At 31.3% G+C, this 22,249-nt stretch overlaps 1 protein-coding gene across 1 annotated transcript in view; it reads left to right on the forward strand.

The window, feature by feature from the left end:
• Positions 1 to 22,249, forward strand: part of LOC119601379 (nuclear pore complex protein Nup88) — a 65,170-nt gene that overhangs the window by 16,035 nt on the left and 26,886 nt on the right. The window contains exon 2 of the mRNA XM_037952300.1: positions 6,137 to 6,306. Within this exon, the coding sequence (XP_037808228.1) occupies positions 6,137 to 6,306 (170 nt within the window). The remainder of the gene's footprint in view (positions 1 to 6,136; positions 6,307 to 22,249) is intronic.

Raw genomic sequence — 22,249 nt, forward strand, 5'->3', positions numbered from 1 at the left:
CAACATTACTTTAACTATAAACTTCGTTCAAAATGTAATATTTGGATACATTAATAGTGATGAAATGCGTTTTAAAAGTCATTTAAAAATTTTGTATATTCAAACCCACGCAATAAAGACAAAAAGATGTGTATGTAACTAAATGTGGGCCCATAATATCAAATGATAATTATCTAAAGTTCTAACTCGCCTAACACCCACAACATCCTACCATCGCTTTCTTCTACTTTTATCGTTTAATGTTTTAGGACTAATGGTGATTTGCTAGTGTTAATAATTTTTTAGCCATACATTATTTTTGGGAAAAACTCATAAAATACTTAAAACTAAGTATGACAAGGTATTTTTATGGCTCTTTCTATAGCAGTTTCTAGTTAAATATAACGTGGAGTAGTAGTAATAGTAGGTGATGGTGTTGGGCGGGGGAGAAGGGGTTGTAGCTGTTGTTTATTAAAAAACATTAATTTCTTATTGTGCAAAAGTGGAAAATAATGTTTTGTTAATTACAATTTTTAGACATTATTATTTATTTTTGTTTGTTGGTAAAAAAGAAATAAATTTTGTTTTTCTTTTAAATAAAAAATTGAAATAAATTAATTTTTGTGTTAAGGATTTGTAAGATTTAACAGTAAATCACTTTGCCAAAGAAAGGGGTTGCTTTAGTTAACTTAAACAACCCTTTCTTTTTGTAAGGTCGTAAGTAATATAATTATGTCCACCTGATTGGTTAATAGTGCGCCGGTCATGTGTTTTTATATATTGAATAGTCATCAAAAATCAATAGATTGATTTAGGGTCCTCCAACACCAGACACTAACACACTTCAACTTATATTTTTGAATTCCACCAATCACAATACAGCTCAATAGTGGTTGGTTGTTGTTAGAGATTTTTCTTTGGGTTTGGCTGCTAAAAAAAGTGTCCTTTTTTTGTTCCAGCTAAAAAATCGTTTATAAATATCATGTGCTTAATCATGAGTTTTATGCTCAATTTTTCGTTTGTATTTTGTGCATAAATAAATAGCTCATTATTTAGTTAAAAATTGTTTAAAGGAACTTAACATTTATTTGGCTTTTTTTTTTTTGGAAATAATGTTTAAAAATCATTTTTTAAACATATAATTAATGTCTATATTAACATGGTTGTTTTTTTTTTTTACTTTACCCTAGACCTTAGATCAAACTTAAATTCATACCTAATCTACCCTCCCCATTTGGTAACAATTTTTTTTTGGTTATAAAACAAATACATTTTACTTTTTCACATATAAAGATTTGCTTTTGTCGCTTTAAAATTAATTGCCGGCAATTTTTCTAACTTAAAATTTTATTTAAAAAAAGTTGTTATTTTTTTTCTTTTATACTTACAGGACATTTTATTTATTTTTTTTTTTTTTGAACTTAAAAAAAATCATTCATGATTTTTAAGTGCCACTATTTTTTAGGGATTTTTTATATTTTTGCTTCATACCCATTATCTTAGTCATTTATTTTGCTGCTTATCATTCAAAACCAAACGTTGGCAATTGTTTGCTTTTTAGAAAAAAAAAAAATTCAGAAAAAAATAAAGCATCTTTATAATAATTTTTGTTGTTTGTTTTATATATTCTCACTCTATTTTTATGCTTTCTATTTCTATTTCTATTTCCTTTTTTATTTTTGTAAAAAAGGACATGTTATGGAAATTAATGAAATCTATATGTCATTGGTTGTATTTGTTTAATCTTTTAGAAGTCTGGCTCATAATATAAGGATAAATTAATCAATTAAATGATTTGATATTTAAATTTGTGACATAATTGATGGCAGGTTTTGATGGGATCATGTCTGATTAAGAGATGTTTCTGAAGTCTACCATTTATTTAAATTATAAAAGAAGAAAATTTATAATCTTGTTTACTAGCATATACTGGTCTTTTAAGGTCCCTATGGTTCAAAATATTTGATGCTATTTGTTGAAGCGGCAAATATTGGGTTGAGCAGCATTAATTTGTTGAAATTTTGTTACGCAAACTAATGAATCCTATTTAATCTTCTTGCATGACCTCTTTATGACGGAACTATTGCTCTATTTAGAAATCTGTATTGCTACATTTATAACTTCACAATTCCAAAGTTACTTTTGTTCTCAAGTCCCAAAGTTCAAAATACCAGTATGACCTTGATCTCTAAGATCTTCTTACTTCTTTGTGATCATATTTTTTTGATCGTGGTGATCAATAAAAAGAACATTTGTCCTAGTTCACTTCACTACTGTTTCAGATAACAACATTCGAAATACCAGCAAGTTAAATATCATTGATATCTGAGATCTCTTAACTTCTCAGTGATCATATTTTTTTGATCACCGTGATCAACGGAATGAACATTGATCCGAGATGCCTTTATATCTCGGAGTTTTCTTCTTTTCATCATATTTCGATTAGAACATTGCATTAATCAGATGCCTTTAATTCTCGGTGATCTTGTTTTCATTATCCCGAACTCTTTATGATAAAACTATTACTCTATTTAGAATTCTGTACATAGCGCTACATTTTTAACTTCACAATTCCAGAATGACTCCTGTTCTCAGGTATCAAAGTTCGAAAAACCAGTATGACCTTGAACTCTAAGATCTCCTTTCTTCTCCGTGATCACATTTTCATGATAATGGAGATCATAAATCCAAGATCCCTTTATTTCCAAATCACTGTTGTTTTAGATCCCATCATTCAAAATACTAACAAGTTTTCTGGATCATATTTTTACTTCTTAGTGGTCATATATTCTTGATCATCATGGTCATCAAAAAGGACATTATAGCGAGATCCCATTACTTATTAACACTTATATATTCAAGATAAATTATTGTGGAAATTATGTTTTCAGATTCAGAGTTGTATTCTTCTCAGTTTGGTTTCTCTTTACTTGATCGTATTTCGATTAGAAAATAGCATTGATCATATCCCTTTACTTCTCAGTGATCATGTGTTTTTAAGTTTATTTTTATTTTGGATATCTTTACTTTCAATGTCTTGAATTCTATGAATAGTAAGTGAACTTGATCTTTGATCTCTTTACTTTTTCAGTGATCATATTTTCATAATCATGCTAAAATCTTAAAGAAATCGTGTTTTTAGTTAATTTTGTTTTGTTGTCTTTATTTGAAGGAAAATTAGAATTAATCGGAGATCCTTTACTTCTTAGAGAGCATATGACCTGTAATATAAAGGAGTGACCATCAAAAGGACAACAAGAAAAAATCAATTTTGTTTTCTTTAGCGTCCTCAAACTTAGCGCGAAATTGATGTATATGATTTAACAGATCCTTTACAGAAATTATGCCAAAATGGCTTCCATTTTCCTCTGTAAGTTCTTTGAACTTTTGTAAACCGAATAAGGCGACTTGTGATTCCCCTTTTAGTCCATTCATAAAACTTATAATGGCTCTTTAAACTTTGCCATTATTAAGAATTTCTAGGAGCAGTTTGCCCTTTCCTACAATTAACCATTTCGATTATTATTATGTTTTTATTATTTTAATTTTATATTACTGCCATTTTTCTTTAATATGTGTATGTGTTGGCACGTTAGTATATGTGCGTATGTGTCGTGGTATTTGTAAATATTTTTCTATCATTAAAAATATTTTTTCTTTTGAACAACATCTTAATTACTCAAGATAAGCATGAAATAATGCCAAAGTCATGTAACCTTATCCATAATATACATTTGCTCTATCCCTAGAAACTAGATAGGAAGATGTAGGCGGATACAGTGAATAGTCTAAATAAAGGATTAAACAAATGTTAACGGACATATTTACTGGTAAAATGCGATAAAATAACGTTGTAACTGAAAACTAATTTCTGAAAAAGTTTAATGTTTTGATCTTTTATATAGTATTTCTAACAGAAATGTCCTTAATATCGTTCGTCCACTGTTTCTATAGTCATTAATATATGTGTATGTTTTTGACTTTATGACAATTAACTTGTAAAACAGTTTTTATTTTTAACTTTTTCTTACATTTCAGCGAATATATGAGTAGTATATTTATTTTAAGCTTCATAGACTTTATAACTCCTACCACCACCATCACCACCAGCAGCAGCAACAGCCAGGACATTGTTTAACTATACTCTCTTACATACACATGCCTTTGTGTCTTATTTTCTAAAGGATATTATAAATAATATTAAACTTTGTTGTTTTTTTTCTCTTTCTTTCTTTATTATTCATTCATATAATTATCACACATGTATGTAAAATATTTTCGTTTATAACTTTTTTTCTTGTTGTCTTTTGAATGCAAAAACAAAAAAAAATAGATGTGAGTAAGCAAATAATGCTCATATCAGAAAAATTTTTATGAAAGTAATTTTCAGTTTTCAGCTCAAGAAATTATATTCAGTATACATTTTTATTATTAACCATAAACAAGATTAGAAGAAAGGGTGGAGAGGAGAGTGAGATTAAATGGAGGATGTTATGATAGGGGTTAATACAGGGAAAGAAAACGATTGCGAAGAAGAACTAATTCCTTATTACTTTTACGAACATAGAATTCAGTTTCTTAGATAGTATTTTGATCGAAATAGTTCATGTGTGATCCCTTTACTTTTAAGTAAACATATTTTCATGATCAAGATGGAATTAATGTTCTCTGATTCAATATGACTTCATTTGATAGCAGTGATCATTATGAAATATATTTATAAATTCAGTATTTTTTTCTTTTCAATTTGGAATTTCTTAATTTGATCGAAAAGTGGCATTAATCTGAGATCTCTATACTTCTCAGTGATCATATTTTCTTAATCTCGATCAAGAGAAGAGCCTTGTCTATAGTCTGGAATATAGCCTTGTCTATAGTCTGTACTATAGCTTAGACTATAGTCTGGACTATAACCTTATCTATAGATCATATAGATCAGTGATCATTATGATATACAATTTTAGATTCAGTGTTTTCTTCTTTTCAATTTGGAATTTCTTCCTTTGATCGAAAAGTGGTATTAATCTGAGATCTCTATATTTCTTAGTGATCATATTTTCTTAATCTCGATCAAGAGAAGAGACTTGTCTATAGTCTGGAATATAGCCTTGTCTATAGTCTGTACTATAACCTTATCTATAGAGAAGAGCATTGATCCGTGATCTCTTTTACTTTTCGCTGATCCTATTTGTCATTTTATCGAAAATTGACTGTAGTTTCGTAGATAATAGTACGATTGCAGTGATCATATTTTCGTGATCGCTATGAAGGGAAATTATCTTTAGTTCTTAGTGATCATATTTCCATGATCATGATGAAATTATTCTTTCAGACTCATTTGATCTTGATACGTATGGAAGAAAACATTGATCTGATCATTTTCATTCACACAGTGTTGATGTGAAGATAACATATTTAGATTCCGGATTTGCTTCTTTTCGCTTTGGATTTTTTGGATGTCACTTAATTACAATGAAGAGGGAAGAGTATTTGATTTGAGATCACTTGATCACAATAATGAGAAGAGCATTGAATCGAAATCTCTGCTCTTTTTCTTCGGTTTTAGTTTTGTTAATATGATCGTACTTCCATTGTAAGAGAGAATTGATCAGTACCCTTTACTTCTTAGTGATCGTATTTGCATCATTATAATGAGGTTCTCATGATAATCATGTTTTCAGATAAATTTTCATTTTCATGATCTCAATGTACAAATTTCTTTTCAGTTTGAGTTTTCCTAATTTGATCGTACTTTGATTGTAAGAGAGCATTGATCAGTAATCATGTTTTCATTATCACAATAAAATTATCCTGAAAATCCTGAATACACGATCAGTGATCATATTTTTAGAATCAGTTCGGGTTCTTCAGTTGATTGAAAATAGAATTGAGTAGAGATCTCTTTACTTCTACTAACTCTACTTTTTCTCTCTGTGTATTTTTTTAAAACAAGCAGATTATTGTTCCTTATTTATCTTTTCTTAGTGCGTGTGTATTTTTTCTCTTTTTGTACAAAAATACATAAAAATTTCTTAAACTCTTTTATTTAATTTATAACTTTTTTTTGTTAAAACAAAAGGAAATGATTTGTTTATTTGTTAAATTTGGCCTAAGGTTATGTTAAACTTTATCTATTTTTCTTTTCTCTTACTTACAGACTCTAATACCCTACATACCCTTAAGTTTTGAAGTTGAACGTGTGCTGACATCCAATGAAGGTTCATTGATTGCCCTGGCAGGACCCCGGGGAGTATGTGTATTGGAATTGCCTAGACGCTGGGGTGCCAATGGCCAATTTATGGAGGGTAAAGCTAAAATTACTTGTCGGTAAGTTTGTTTTCTTTTCTAAATCAAATAGTCATTATTTTATACTTTAACTGTCATTATTCAGGCTTATTGTATTTTATTTTTCTATATTTAAATATAAATGTCCTTATAAAAATGATAAACTGCATAGAAAGCTAAGAAAGAGCGTCACATTTTTCTTCTACCATAACTAAATGCAGAAATTATAAACTTTTTTAAAAAGTCATTATTATAATTTTTTTTTAACTTTAAACTGTAGAAGAAAAAATTAAAAAAAATGAAACTTTGTTGATGGTAACAGGTTAAGTTAAATATGGGTAAATGCATTTATTTTATCTTACCTTCCTATGTCATACTTTTTCTTTCCAAGATTTGTTTTTCCTTTTTTTTCTTTCGTTTTTTGACTAACGAAAAGAAATCATGTTTAAAAATTTTGTGCTGTTGTTAGCACATCTGTTTTTTATTACTTTTAATTTGCCATTAATAAAGCATTTTGTTGAAGATGAAAAAAATATATGTATATAAATTTCTACGTCTACTTTAACAAACATTAGTCACCTTTATGGACTTTTATGGGTGGATGGCATCATGCTCATCCCCCTCCTTTATTGTGGCTTATATTATCTTGCAGTAATTATATTGAAATTAGTTGTAAATATTTTAAAATTTTAAGCAATTGGTTTTAGTTGGTCTATTGGAGGACAATGAATCAATTTTATTGACATTTTTATGGCAATTGCAGGGAAGTATTAAAAGCAAATGTTGCTAAAGAAAGTTTTTTCTAAACAATTTGTATTTTTTTTTTAATTGTAATGTTTAAGAAAAAAAGTTTTAAGTTGACATGATAAATTAAGATTTTACTGCTTTAGAATGGGCTAACAACTATTAAATTTATGACTCAGGTGCTGTTTTAGATGTTAATAAAATATTAGACGTTAACACAATTAGATTGAAGATATTTCTAAAGAGACTCCCAGAAAAGAATGTATATACATCAAATCCGAGGAAATACACCTAGGCCTTCAACGGGCCTGTTGTGCGCTCATTAACCAGTGCCTCAGATGGGAATCGAACCCACCATCTCTGGACTACCAGACTAGAATACTAACCACTATCCTACCGGAGGCCACCCCAGACAGCTAAGTTTAAAGTCTAGGCTATAGTCTGAACTAGTCTCTATTCTGGAATATTTCTAATATATAGACTGGTATATATTATGAACTATAGCCTGGTCGAAAGTGTAGCATTGTCTAGCAAGACTACAGTATGGACTATAGAAAAGGCTATAGTCTGGACTATAGACAAGGCTATAGTCTGGACTATAGACAAGGCTATAGTCTGGACTATAGACAAGGCTATAATATGGACTATAGACAAGACTATAGTCTAGACTATAGACAAGGCTATAGTCTGGACTATAGACAAGGTTATAGTCTGGACTATAGACAAGGCTATAGTCTGGACTATAGACAAAGCTAAAGTCTGAACTATAAACAAGGCTATGGCCTGGACTATAGACAAGGATATAGTCTGGACTATAGACAAGGCTATAGTCTGGACTATAGACAAGGCTATAGTCTGGACTATAGACAAGGCTATAGTCTGGACTATAGACAAGGATATAGTCTGAACTATAACAAGGCTATAGTCTGGACTATAGACAAGGCTAAATAAAGTCTGAACTATAACAAGGCTATAGTCTGAACTATAGACAAGGCTATAGATAAAGCTATAGTCTGGACTATAGACAAGGCTATAGTTTGGGCTATAGATAAGGCTATAGTCTGGGCTATAGACAAGGCAATAGTCTGGACTATAGACAAGGCTATAGTCTGGACTATAGACAAGGCTATAGTCTGGACTATAGACAAGGCTATAGTCTGGACTATAGACAAGGCTATAGTCTGGACTATAGACAAGGCTATAGTCTGGACTATAGACAAGGCTATAGTCTGGACTATAGACAAGGCTATAGATAAGGCTATAGTCTGGACTATAGACAAGGCTATAGATAAAGCTATAGTCTGGACTATAGACAAGGCTATAGTTTGGGCTATAGATAAGGCTATAGACAAGGCAATAGTCTGGACTATAGACAAGGCTATAGTCTGGACTATAGACAAGGCTATAGTCTGGACTATAGACAAGGCTATAATCTGGACTATAGACAAGGCTATAGTCTGGACTATAGACAAGGCTATAGTCTGGACTATAGACAAGGCTATAGTCTGGACTATTGACAAGGCTATAGTCTGGACTATAGACAAGGCTGTAGTCTGGACTATAGTCAAGGCTATAGTCTGGACTATAGACACGACTATAGCCTGGACAATAGACACTACTAAAATATGGACAACAGAACAGACTATTGTTTGGAAAATAGACAAGACTATAGTCTAGACTGCAGGCAAGACTGTAGTCTGGACTATAGCCTAGTTTTTAATCTGGACTATGGCCTAGTATGGACTATAACTTAATCTATAGTCTGGACTATAGCTTAGTTTATAGTCTGGACTATAGCTTAGTTTATAGTCTGGACTATAGGCTAGTCTTTAGTGTGGACTATAGCCTAGTCTTTAATCTGGACTATAACTTAATCTATAGTCTGGACTATAGCTTAGTCTATAGTCTGGACTAAAGCTTAGTCTATAGTCTGGACTATAGCTTAGTCTATAGTCTGGACTATAGCTTAGTCTATAGTCTGGACTATAGCTTAGTCTATAGTCAGGACTATAGCATAGTTTATAGTCAGGACTATAGCCTAGTCTTTAGTGTGGACTATAGCCTAGTCTTTAATCTGGACTATAGCCTAGTCTGGACTATAACATAATCTATAGTGTGGACTATAGCTTAGTCTATAGTCTGGACTATACTTAATTTGTAGTCTGGACTATAGCTTAGTTTATAGTCTGGACTAAAGCTGAGTTTGTAGTCTGGGCCATAGAGTAATCGTTTGCCTTGACTGTAGTGCAGTCTATAGTCTGTGGATCAGTTCACAATCTGGTCTAAGTCCTAGCTCTTTCTCTGGTCATTAGCATTATAACTTAACATTTAATACTAAAAATTTCTTTAAATGTTTACTACTCGTTGTTCTGCTCTATTATTTAAAACTCGTAAAGACTTTGATTTCTTTTAGTTAATAAATTCTTAAGCAGCTCCTCCTCCCTCTAAACACCCTCTCACTAATACAGCAAATGCACTGATGACAGTAACGGACATCCTTTTAAAACAGTGCAAAAAATTTCGCGCAATATTTGATTCCTTTTAAAATGGAAAATTATTGCATGAAGGCTATAAAGCCTCCCGTCTTACTCGCACAAAACATTTGCAATTTACCAAACCATAGACAATCCATTTGTTAAGACTACAAATACTTGTCGTCGTTTGACTACAGAAGTCTATTCAGAGAAAACTTTTCAAGTACTTTGAAAAATGTTAGCAAAAAAGAAAAAATTTCAACTCTTTATTATTGCTGCTATTGAGGAACAACAATTGCATTATAGCTAGTTGGTGTATACATTTGTTGTAGATTCCCCAAAAGAAATGCTGATGATGTTAATAATGATGTTGCTAATGCTGCATAATCATACACAAACTAAAAACACATAAAATTTCGATTGCTCAGTTTGAATTTGTGTCTTCGTTTTTGGTATTTTTCTTTTTTTTAACGGAAGATGTTGGCTTATTTAGTGTTGTAAGCCGTGAGGGAAAGGGGTTTGCAAAGTTCCATCAAGGATGTAAATTTTTGTTAAATTACAATAGAAATTACCACTTTTTTCCCCCTTTCCCTAACCGTTTAAAACCTCTTTTCAAATACGCGCTTATTTTAATAATTTTTATTATTATAGTAGAGGTAGTAGAAAATTTGCAGAAATTTTTGTTTAACAAATTCTTAATAATGAAATACATTAAAATTACACGCCAGAATGGCTTAGAAATAGTCTCAACTTTGTTTACCTCCCTGCTAGTGGAGAAGTGATTGAGGGACCAGGGGATTTTTTTAACACAAAATTTATAAATAAAATTTTTGCAAAAGGAAACCAAAGTTTCGTTTTTTTCTATTTTGTATTTCGAAAAACTTTTCAAAAATATACAATAAAATATGAAAACAACGTGCAAAACAGAAATGTTTTCAAGCCTTTTTTTCCATGATATTTTTTTATAAACTCTTAACAACCCACCACGTTGTTGTCTTGTGTTCGAAAAGAAAAAAGTTTATGATTTTTAACATTTTATGGCATTTTAGAGTTTTTCGATTTGCATAGCATAACAATTAATGTTAAAACCTTTAAGTTCTTTATGTAACAAATTTTACCAAAAAAATGGCAAAAAGTAAAAACTCAAGTGTTAAAAGTTTAACAGGCCTTTATATCAAGTTCTGTTTTTTTTTTTGGTATTCAAATAGTGACTTTGTCGTCTGTCTGCTTAACTGTTTCTTCTATAACCTGCCAAGTGTAAGTAACTGTTACAGTTTTTCCTTTTTACTTTAAGTGTTATTTAATTATATGCCACCAACGTAATACGTTTTTTTTTTCTTTTCAAGAAAATATTAATAAAATGTTGTCATTTTACCACCTTTAGGCCTCATTAATTTTTGTTGAAAATCATCACGCGAAAATTTGTTGATTTAGGTTGATTTTCTTTATAAAATTATGATAATTTCAAGTAAACAACCAAAGTCTCAAAGACTTGGTTTATCACGAATTTATCAGTTATATTTGTGTTTGCAACACTCACTCACCCTTTACAAAAGTATCCTTTTTGTATGGAGTGTGTGTGCTTGTTGGGGGGGAAAGGGAAGTAAAGTTATTATCCACAAATATTATTGAGCTTAGGAAAGTGGAAAAAACCAAACTTTCATTAAAAGGATTAAAAAATAAGAAGTATGTAAATGATTTTGAGAAAGTTAAATTGACAAGAGGTTGCTGGAACAGGGAAGGGGTGAGGCTAACCAAAATATGAAAAGGCAATAGTTCAGACTATCGACTAATCCAGACTATAGATTACCTTTTATCCAAATTATAGATTACTCTATAGTCAAGGCAATCGACTTCTCTATAGTAAAAACTATAGTATTATCTATTGTACAGACTATTATAGTCTTGTCTATAGTCCGGACTATAGTCTTGTTTCTAGTCCCAACAATAGTTCTGACTATAGTTTTGTCTATTGTTCAGACTATAGTCTTATAGTAAGAATTATACTATAGTCTTGTCTATAGTTAAGACTATAGTCTTGCCTATAGTCCGGACTATAGCCTTGTCTATAGTTCAGACTATAGTCTTGTCTATATTCCACACTATAGTCTTGTCTATAGTACAGAATATATTCTAGTCTATAATCCAGACTATAGTCTTGTCTATAGTCCAGTCTATAGTCCAGACTATAGTCTTGTCTATAGTCCAGATTATAGTCTTGTCTACAGTCCAGACTATAGACTTGTCAATATATTCTTCTCTATAGTCCAGACTTGTCTGGTCTTGTCTATAGTCTAGACTGTAGTCTTGTCTATAATTCAGACTATAGTCTTGTCTTATCTATAGTCCAGACTCTATAGTTCAGACTGCAGTCTTGTCTATATTCCAGACTATAGTCTTGTCTATAGCCCAGACTATAGTCTTGTCTATAGTCCAGACTATAGTCTTGTCTTTAGTCCAGACTATAGTCTTGTCTATAGTCCAGACTAGAGTCATGTCTATAGACCAGACTATAGTGTTGTCTATAGTCCAGACTGTAGTCTTGTCTATAGTCCAGACTATTGTCTTGTCTATAGTCCACACTATAGTCTTGTCTATAGTCCACACTATAGTCTTGTCTATAGTTCAGACTATTGTCTTGTCTATAGTCCACACTATAGTCTTGTCTATAGTCCAGACTATAGTCTTGTCTGTAGTCCAGACTATAGTCTTGTCTGTAGTCCAGACTATAGTCTTGTCTATAGTCCAGACTATTGTCTTGTCTATAGTCCACACTATAGTCTTGTCTATAGTCCAGACTATAGTATTGTCTATAGTCCAGACTATAGTCTTGTCTATATTCCAGAGTATATTCTTGTCTGTTGTCCAGAGTATATTCTTGTCTATAGTCCAGACTATAGTCTTATCTATAGTCCCGACTATAGTCTTGTCTATAGTCCAGACTATAGTCTTGTCTATAGTCCAGACTATAGTCTTGTCTATAATCCAGACTTTAGTCTGTCAATAGTGCAGACTATAGTCTTGTCTATAGACCAGACTTGTCTTGTCTATAGTCCGGACTTGTCCTGTCTATAGTCCAGACTTGTCTTGTCTATAGTCCAGACTTTAGTCTTGTTTATAGTCCAGACTATAGTCTTGTCTATAGTCCAGACAATAGTCTCGTCTATAGTCCAGACTTTAGTCTTGTATATAGTCCAGACTATAGTCTTGTCTATAATCCAGACTATAGTCTTGTCAATAGTGCAGACTATAGTCTTGTCTATAGTCCAGACTATAGCCTTGCCTATAGTCCAGGCTATAGTTCCCTCTGTTGATTACAGCTTTGACTAGAGTCCTGTTTATAGTCGAGACTCAAAACTTGCCTGTAGTGTGTTTTTCTACTTATAGTATGGTATTAAGTCTTGTCTGTAGTCCTGTCTATACTCTAGACTATATTCTTGTCTATAGTCTGGATTTTATATTCTTACCTGTAGCTTGAACTGTATTCTTATTCATAGTTTTAACTATAATTTGAGCTATAATGTGGACAATAGCCACACATTTCGGCTACAATTCTAATAAATTTACAACTTCAAACTAAAATTTCTAGATCACAAACAAATAATCATAAATAACATTTTCAAACTCCTCATGCAAATCTTACAACAGGATTTATTTATAGGTATTTAAGGACCATAACTCTACTCATTAGTTTGTACTACACGCAATTAAACACAAATGGCTTTAGCAAATTATACTCCCAAACTGAAACAAGAGGCTAAACAGCAGCACTACACTACCTTGTGTTAAACTAGTAACTGTGCCTTCACAGCCAACTAGGCTCGCTAATAAATCCTTGAGAGTTTCCAAAAAAAAAATAATAAAATATGAAACAAACAGAAAGAAACTTTATCCTCTTCTATAGCTTTAAATCTAAAAAAGCTACAAACAAAAGAAGGAAACATTGCCAAAATAATGTATTTGAAGTAGAAATTTGTCGTTGGCGTTCACATCCGTTTATGTTCATATTTTCTTTTTTTTTTTGTCTTTAGCGTATATTTTCGGTGAAAAAATTTATGACTTACAAAATATCACCTGTGTCGTTTGTAGTTGGAAAAAAGCTAAATTTTTTTTTAATGTTGTAAATTTTCAAATAAAGTTTTTGGTTCTCTTAACAAAATTTGTATTATAAATTTGTTATAAATGCGTTCATAAAATAATTTATTAATAAATAGTTAGTTTGTTGTTATTGCAAAAAGAAGGAAAATTAATGAGATATTAGTAGAAGTTTTTATTTTAGGAGCAACAATCGATGATTTATGATCACAGCTCTAAAAAGATTTTTAAGAAATTATATAAATCAGACAAACAATCTTGGAAGTTTTGAAGAAATATCGAAAGATATTCCCCAACAAGATTTTGGGGAAAATGTTCATGGATTAAAGGATAAAAAAACTGACAATAAAAGCCCTCAAACTATTTTTGATTATCTGACAACTTTTGCATAAACCTATTTTGCATTTATTTTTATTGCTGAAATTTATTGCCCACCGCCCCCTTTTTATATTCCCGTAAAATAGCAGATTACCCACTTTTGTTTATGGCATTATTAAAAAGTTTATGTTTAAAATAATAATCAAATTTCCTGCCAGCACACTAAAATATTCAAATTCAAAACAACATCATCAAAATATTATAGAAATATATAAAATAATAATCGTAATGACCAACCGTGCCTGAAAAATTTAATGTGTCAGCGGAAAAAAAAAAACCATCATCAGCCAAAAAGGCTGTCTTCCGAAATTCAACAGCAGCTCATCTCAAGCAATGTAAAGACGTTAAAGTTAAGAAAATGTCACCATTTCTATGCTAATCGAAGTAATTTGACAGTTATTGTAATGTCAAATGAAATTACCTGATATCAGCAAACGAACAAAACGAACGTAGTAAAACGGTATCTTGAGTAGTTGAGGTGGTGGCTGGTTGTGGTCCATAATCAAAAAATGTTTTTTAACAAAAATATAAATTTGAATATTTTAATAATTGAAAATGGGAGTGGGTGATGAAAGCTTCAGCCAAAGTTAGGCAAAGTTGACTTTTAGAATTTTCTTTAGCTAGAGATTATGATGATTTCAAATGTTAATAAAAACCATTTTCAGTTATTACTTTGCAACGAGACACACTTTTTTTTCACAATTTAAATATTATAAAAACAGAACTCATCATAAACTTGCGGGTGAGTTAAGAAGTGTTAGAGAGACTCTTCCCATACAGGTAGCATATGAAAGTGTTTGGTGAGCTGATGATTATCCAAAATGTTTAAAAAGTCAAAGGTTTTTTAAATAGCATGAGTATTCAATGTTTCCTTTTTCTTTCGAAAGTATCGCGGTGTATGTATATGCGCCTTTTTGATTCATTAATATGCGTAATATTTTCTCTGTTTAGTGTCAATTGAGTTTTTAGCAAAAAGTTTAAATAGACTTTTCTTATATCTTGATGTTTTTCTTCCTATGGTTATGATTACATACATATATTATTTTTTATGTTGAAGGGTAAAAGGGGTAGAAATGATAAGAAAAAGTACAGGGGTATTTATTAGGGGTATTTAAGGATGAGAGGGGGTAACATGTCTTTTGTAAGAGTCTCAGCAAAAGGTTCTGACTCAACTAAGGACTCTAGCCTAGTCTAGTCAGGACTATAGCCTATTCTATGGTCGACTATGTTCTATTCTATTATCAAGACTATGCCCTATTCTATGGTCTGGAATATGCCCTAGTCTATAGTTTGGACTATAGCCAAGACTAGTCTGTAGTCACAACTAGTCTGTAGTCACAACTATAGCCTAGTCTATAGTCACAACTATAGACTAGTTTATAGTCACAACTATAGCCTAGTCTATAGTCACAACTATTGCCTAATATATAGTCATAACTATAGCCAAATTTATAGTCATATAGCCTAGTCTATAGTCACAACTATATCCTAGTCTATAGTCACAACTATAGCCTATATATAGTCTATAGTCACAACTATAGCCTAGTCTATAGTCACAACTATAGCCTAGTCTATAGTCACAACTATAGCCTATTCTATAGTCAGACCTATATCCTAGTATTGTCAGGACCGTAGCCTAATCTATAGTCTGGACTATAGCCTAGTGTATTGTCTGGACTATAGCCTAGTTTATATTAAGGAATATAGTCAATCTAAAGTCTGGACTATAGCCTAGTCTATAGTCAGAACTTTAGCCTTGTCTATGATCAAGACTATAGCCTAGTTTATAGTCAGAAGTATAGCCTAGTCTATAGTCAGGACTATAGCTTAGTTTATAATAAGAACTATAGCCTAGTCTATGGTCAGGACTGTAGCCTAGTCTATAGTATATAGTCAGGACTATAGCCTAGTCTATAGTCTGTACTATAGCCTATAGTCTAGACTAGTCTATAGTTCACACTATACCATTGTCTATTATCTAAACCATAGACAAGTCTAGAGTCAGAAGTATGGCCTAGTCTATAGTCAGGACTAAATCTTAGTCTATAGTCAGGACTATATCGTAGTCTATATATAGCCTAGTTTATAGTCAGGAGTATAGCCAATCTAAAATCTGGACTATAGCCCAGTTTATAGTCATAAGTATAGCCTAGTCTATAGTCAGGACTATAACCTAGTCTATAGTCAGGAGTATAGCCAATCTAAAATCTGGACTATAGCCCAGTTTATAGTCATAAGTATAGCCTAGTCTATAGTCAGGACTATAACCTAGTCTATAGTCAGGACTATAGCCTAGTCTATAATCAGGACTGTAGCCTAGTCTATAATCAGGACTATAGCCTAGTCTATAATCAGGACTATAGCCTAGTGTATAATCAGGACTATAGCCTACTCTATAATCAGGACTATAGCCTTGATTATAATCAGGACTATAGGCTAGTCTATAGTCAGGACTATAGCCTAATCTATAATCAAGACTATAGACTAGTCTATAATCAGGACTATAGCCTCGTCTATAATCATGACTATAGCCTAGTCTATAATCAGGACTATAGCCTAGTCTATAATCAGGACTATAGCCTAGTCTATAATCAGGAATATAGCCTAGTCTATAATCAGGACTATAGCCTAGTCTATAATCAGAACTATAGCCTAATCTATAATAGGGACTATAGCCTAGTCTATGGTTAGGACTATAGCCTAGTCTATGGTTAGGACTATAGCCTAGTCTACTATAGTCTGGACTATAACCGAGTCTATAGTCTGGACTATAACCTTGTCTATAGTCTGGACTATAGGCGAGTCTATAGTCTGGACTATAGCCCAGTCTATAGTCTGGCCTAGTCTATAGTCAGAACTATTATAGTCTATAATCTTGTCTTTACCTCTAGTCTAAAGACTGATTTATAGCTGAGATTACAGTCAGGACGACATTCTAGCCTAGACTATTCTATAGTATGGACTTTATTGTACACAGAAAAAAATGGAATTCAAAATCAAACAAAAAATTCATAAAGTCAAGTATTTTTTTTACTAAAATAGGACCTATCACGAAATTCGTAAAATCAAGTACTCAAATTCGTAAATTCTTTATTGAAAAAATTTCAGGATTTTTCTTATTAAAATAATATACTATTTACGAAAAACATTAATAAATAATCGCAACATTTCCAAACAATTATTTCACTGAAACAATAACACAAGTTATTAGTATTTGTACTGAAATTCAAGCAAATAGGTTATCTGAAACAGTTAAATTATTTATTGTATTTTGGCAATAATAATAAGCAAAATTTTTTATTGAATCTATAAAAATTTTGTTAAAAAATATATACTAAGTTTTAACAAAAATTGTACAAAAAATATTTAAAACAAAAAGTAGTAAAAAAATTACATATATACTTACAACATTTTTAAGAAAACGTTTCTAATTCTAGAAACTATTATTTTGTACTGTGAAAACTGAAACACTTATACATTAAATGTTATAAACCAAATAAGAATTATATCAATTCATTTTAGTACATTCCAAAACTGGTTTTATTTTTGTATTCCATATGCTGACATAAAAATAAAACTCAAACAAAAACATTTATTGAATCAGTAAAAATATTTACTGAAAATTAAATTTATTTCAATAAAGTGTTTGTTAGAAAATATTTTCCTTCTGTGTGAACATCAAACAAATTCGTTATAAACCCAAATAAAAATATTTATAAAAATCTAAATTAAATTTAAGCAAACGATTGTTAAGAAAAAAATTGTGCATATTTTTTTCTGTGTAGTTTATAGTGTGCAATATAGTTTTTAAAGTGGAAAGTATATTCTAGTCTGTGGTCTAGACTATAGCTTAGTCTATAATCTTGTCGACAGCCTAGTCATACTCCGAATTATAGCATATTATATAGTATTGTCTAAAACCTATTCCACAGTCTCGACTATAGCTAAGTAAATAGTCTGGACTACAGCTTAGTTTACAGTCTAGACTACATTCTTGTCCAAAGTCTAGTAATCAAACAAAGTATACCAAATCAACGTCATAGAAAATCGTTGCTGGCTTCAGTTTTATATTTGAATAAAAGGGTTGTAATATCATAAACTTTTTCTAACTGGGAAATTAATTTTGGATCATAAATTTAAAGAAATTTATTGATATAATTTATATAAATATCCCGCATTTTTTTCCTGTAACTCTTTATCGTTAATAATATCACTTGTTTTCTATTTGTTACTGTTTTAAAAATAACAATAAAATTCGTTACCCTTAGAAAATTAGAAATATTTATGCAAAATATAAATAAAGGTAGAGGTAAAGTAGAAACAAAGAAAAAAAATAGAAAAAAAATAGCAGGCATTTCAAATAAGCTTGATTAAATGTAATTAGCGCAATTAAGTATAACTAAGCCTAAACTAATTGCAAATTAAAACCCTTTCTTTAGAATCCAGCTATTTACACAGGATATCTAGGCATTTCAAATTGTATTTCCGTTTATTTCATCTACGGGAGAAAAAAACCAACATAATTTTCTACAATATTTATATGCAATTTAAACGTTTTTTTTCGTATTTATTACAAAACGCCTCTATATTTAAAAGTATTTAGTTAATGTGAAGAATAAAAAAAAGCACAAGAATTTGACAAAAAAGACACGCATTTTTGTCATAAAAATTAAGGTTACGCGTTAAAGATAAAAGGGTGTATAGAAACAGGGCTTATTTCCGTGGATAGACAAGACAAACATAAACAGATTTGTACGTGTAACTGCAGCAGAGTTTTTTTTTCTTTGTAATACATGAATTTTTATTTGTAGTAACAGCCCCTGTTAAGATTTTTTCTTTGGGTGGTAGTAAGAGGTTCGTTTTTTTTTTTTTGCCCAAAAAAAGGTAATTTGATTGTATTAATCCTTTTTTAGGACATTTCCGTTTATATTATTTGTGCGTTTTGTAGATTTGCTTTTATTTTAATAATATTACTTTTGTAATGTGTTTTTTTTCTCATTTTATTTGTGTGTAAATAAAAAATTAAACATGATGCCCACATATTTTAATTGCCATTTTGTTGTTTCCGTAAACAGCCGCGGCGGCTACTACACTGGATTAAATATTAAATAAAGATTATATTTGTAGTCCCTGTCTTTTTTTTGGAAACATATTGTTTGCAGGGTAATAGTGGCAGAAAAAAGGAAAGGGTTAAAAACACAGATGTTTTTCTATTTTTTGTGGCAATTTTTAAATGAAATTCGGGAAAAAAATTTAGATAATTTTCAATATTTAATTTTACATTACATATAAGAATTTTCCCAGAAATTCTAAATTTTTTTAATTTTTTTAAGGAAAATCGTATTTTTTAGAAAAATTACTTTTTTGTGACAACTCTCAAACAGACTTTGAGATCGCAGCAATTCACTGTGTAAAATCTGAAGCTTCGATGTAACAAGAGATCTTTACGATCATTTTAATGTTTATCCAACAAAGATTCTGACATTTGACACCTGTGCCAATGTCAACTCTAATGAGAATGTTGTTTTTAGTCTCAACCAAAACTATTCTTGACTGAGGAACTGTAGCACCTATATCTCAAGAGGTCTGATTAGGGCAGATTTAAGAGCGTAATGCAGAACATCTCACAGCTCAATCTCTCAAAGTTCTTTACGATCATTATACACTTCTGTGTCAATGTCAACTCTAATGAGAATGTTGTTTTTAGTCTCATTGTTTTGGCAACCAAAACTATTTTTGACTGGGGATCTCTAGCACCAATATCTCAAGAGAGATCATTATATAAAGATTCATTTACACTCCTTTGTCAATGTCAACTCTAATGAGAATGTTGTTTTTAGTCTCATTGTTTTGGCAACCTTGACTGAGGAACTCTAGCACCAATATCTCAAGAGGTCTGATTAGGGCAGTTTGAAGAGCGTAAGGTAGAGCTCAACATCTCAAAGGTCTTTACGATCACCATATAAAGATTCATTTACACTCCTTGTTTATGAAAACGTAAACTTTCTTTTGATTGTGGAATCCAATGGATCTCAAGTCCCATGTAGCTCAAGGGGACTGTAGGATAATAACATTATTTTAGGTGGAGATTTGTTTGATTTTATAAACTCCTTTCAAACAAAGAAACAAGTTGTTGAGAATGTAAATTTTGAATTGATTAAACAAAGATTTCAATCCTAAGATCTAAATTTTGTGTCAATTCTATACCACTGATACGATCTAATCTGAAAAAAACGAACAGACTTCGGCAATCAAAGAGATGAAGACCTCAAATTGATTGATGTATTTTATTAAATTTTTACTAAGAACTCGTGAAAATATAGGTATCTCTCTTACACCTCCCTCCCCCCGGGGCATGTTTCCTAGATGAAAGACCCTCATCTTGGTGTATTGCAATCCCAGGGTAAATATTCCGCCGGGACTATAAATTGGTGATGTCACTTAATTCCTCGGGTAGTCCTTGGTATGAATGAGTCTAACCTTAGAACCACATAATCTGGTACTACGGGTGGCCAGTTGCCCGCAGGACTTGTCCTGGCTGGTCAGTTGGTTGAGGTTCCTTCGGAATCCAAGTAGTAGCTGTGGTTTAAACCGAAATTTGCCGGAAGAGTAAGTTGCAGTTAAAAGACTGATGAATGGTGAAATCTATATTTCGGGATAAGTTCGAGGCTGTTGCCGATTGCCAACAGATATCCCACACAGGAGTGACTGTGAGACCAAGCGTTGGAAATGGGCCTTGCCAACCCGTATACCTAGATTAAGTGTGTCTTATGTTGTTCTCTTATGAATGTGTCGGATAAATGTGCTGGGTTGAATGATCATGGATGAAATGTATCTTATACGAGTGATACCATTGAATTTTCCTTCCTTGTCCATATATGTTCAGAGTAAACTCTGCAGTTTACTCTGAACAGCAATGGTCACAGATTAGATAGCTCGAGCAAAGTGCACGTGTACTGGACCGGAAATTCCATATACGTAAATTGCCACCGGCTTGTAAGAAGCACAAGGGGCGGTGGTTGAATAAGACCACCGCAAAATAAGGCCTTCAAGGCAGTTGATCACGTAAAGCACTTCGACATTCGCATCTCTTCCAAATTCCAGACATATTGCAAAATTGCAATTTATATTCACGAATCATGTGAAAAGGAACATTCTTCATTTCGGAACTTTAATGTTCCAAACTCTTAAGAAAAGAACATTTCAAGTTTTTCATTACAACTCTTTACTTTTCTTCTTTTCTCACTCTATACACTGGCAAAAAATATTTGCAGCAATTTAGTTAAACATTTCTCTCATATTCTCTAACACCTTGATTAATGTCTCTCTCTAACTCTGGTACCTGTTATTTGTAAGAATTTTCTAAAATTTAACAACAATTTATAAAGAATTTTTGTTCCAAAACGAAAAGAAAAAAATCACAAAATAAATGCTTTACTGTTATTTTGGCTAAATTCCACTAAATAAGCAAAACTCAAGTAGGATTAAATAAATAAAGCAAAAAAAAAAAAACGAAACAACTAAATGAATGACTGACAAAAATATGAAGAAACCTAAAGGATTTAATGGCACATTAAGAATTTTATTGCCATACAAATGCAAAGTATTCACAACTGTTAGTATAACCTCACCTCAAACTCGTATTCTTACTCGCTCTCCTGGCATTTTATTACAAATCCATTGTCTATAAACCAAAGATGAAGATGCTGTTGATGATGATGATGACAATTTTTGGTGGCCTGTTTAATGCCAAGTAAGCACTTACTCCTGCTACCAAAAACAAATACAACACAACTTTGTCAAGTCAATGTTGTAAGAGAGAAGAAAAAAACGAAACTGATGGCATTTTTGTCAAGTTTAGCATAAAATGACATTTATTATGTTTCAGTTTTGAAAGGTAAGAACCAGCAACTGCCTGGTTGTTTGATTCTAAAAGGATTAGTATGAGCAAGAAGGGGAGGATATTATTAGAAATTTGTCAAGGTATTGTTATCTAAAAAATTTTGCGGTGGCCAAAATACAATTACTCCACTTTTAAAATGGCAGTTTTATTTTAATGAAATTAATTTATAGTCAAGATTTCTTTCATATTATAATAAAAAATTCTTTTTATTATTATAGGTTTTTAAAGAATACCTTAAATATTTGTGTTAATCTAAAAAAATTCATTATTAATGTCAATCATATTTCAAAATAATAATCAAACTCTTACCCTTTCCTTTTCTTTTCGAACTTTGTTCAAAAATCATTAATTATACTTTTTGTAAATTTTAGCTTGTTTTACACCTGTTTTT

The sequence above is a fragment of the Lucilia sericata genome, unplaced genomic scaffold (genome assembly GCF_015586225.1).
Source record: "Lucilia sericata isolate MDLA Ls3-8-SP2 unplaced genomic scaffold, ASM1558622v1 Contig000006F_arrow, whole genome shotgun sequence".
NCBI lineage: Eukaryota > Metazoa > Arthropoda > Insecta > Diptera > Calliphoridae > Lucilia > Lucilia sericata.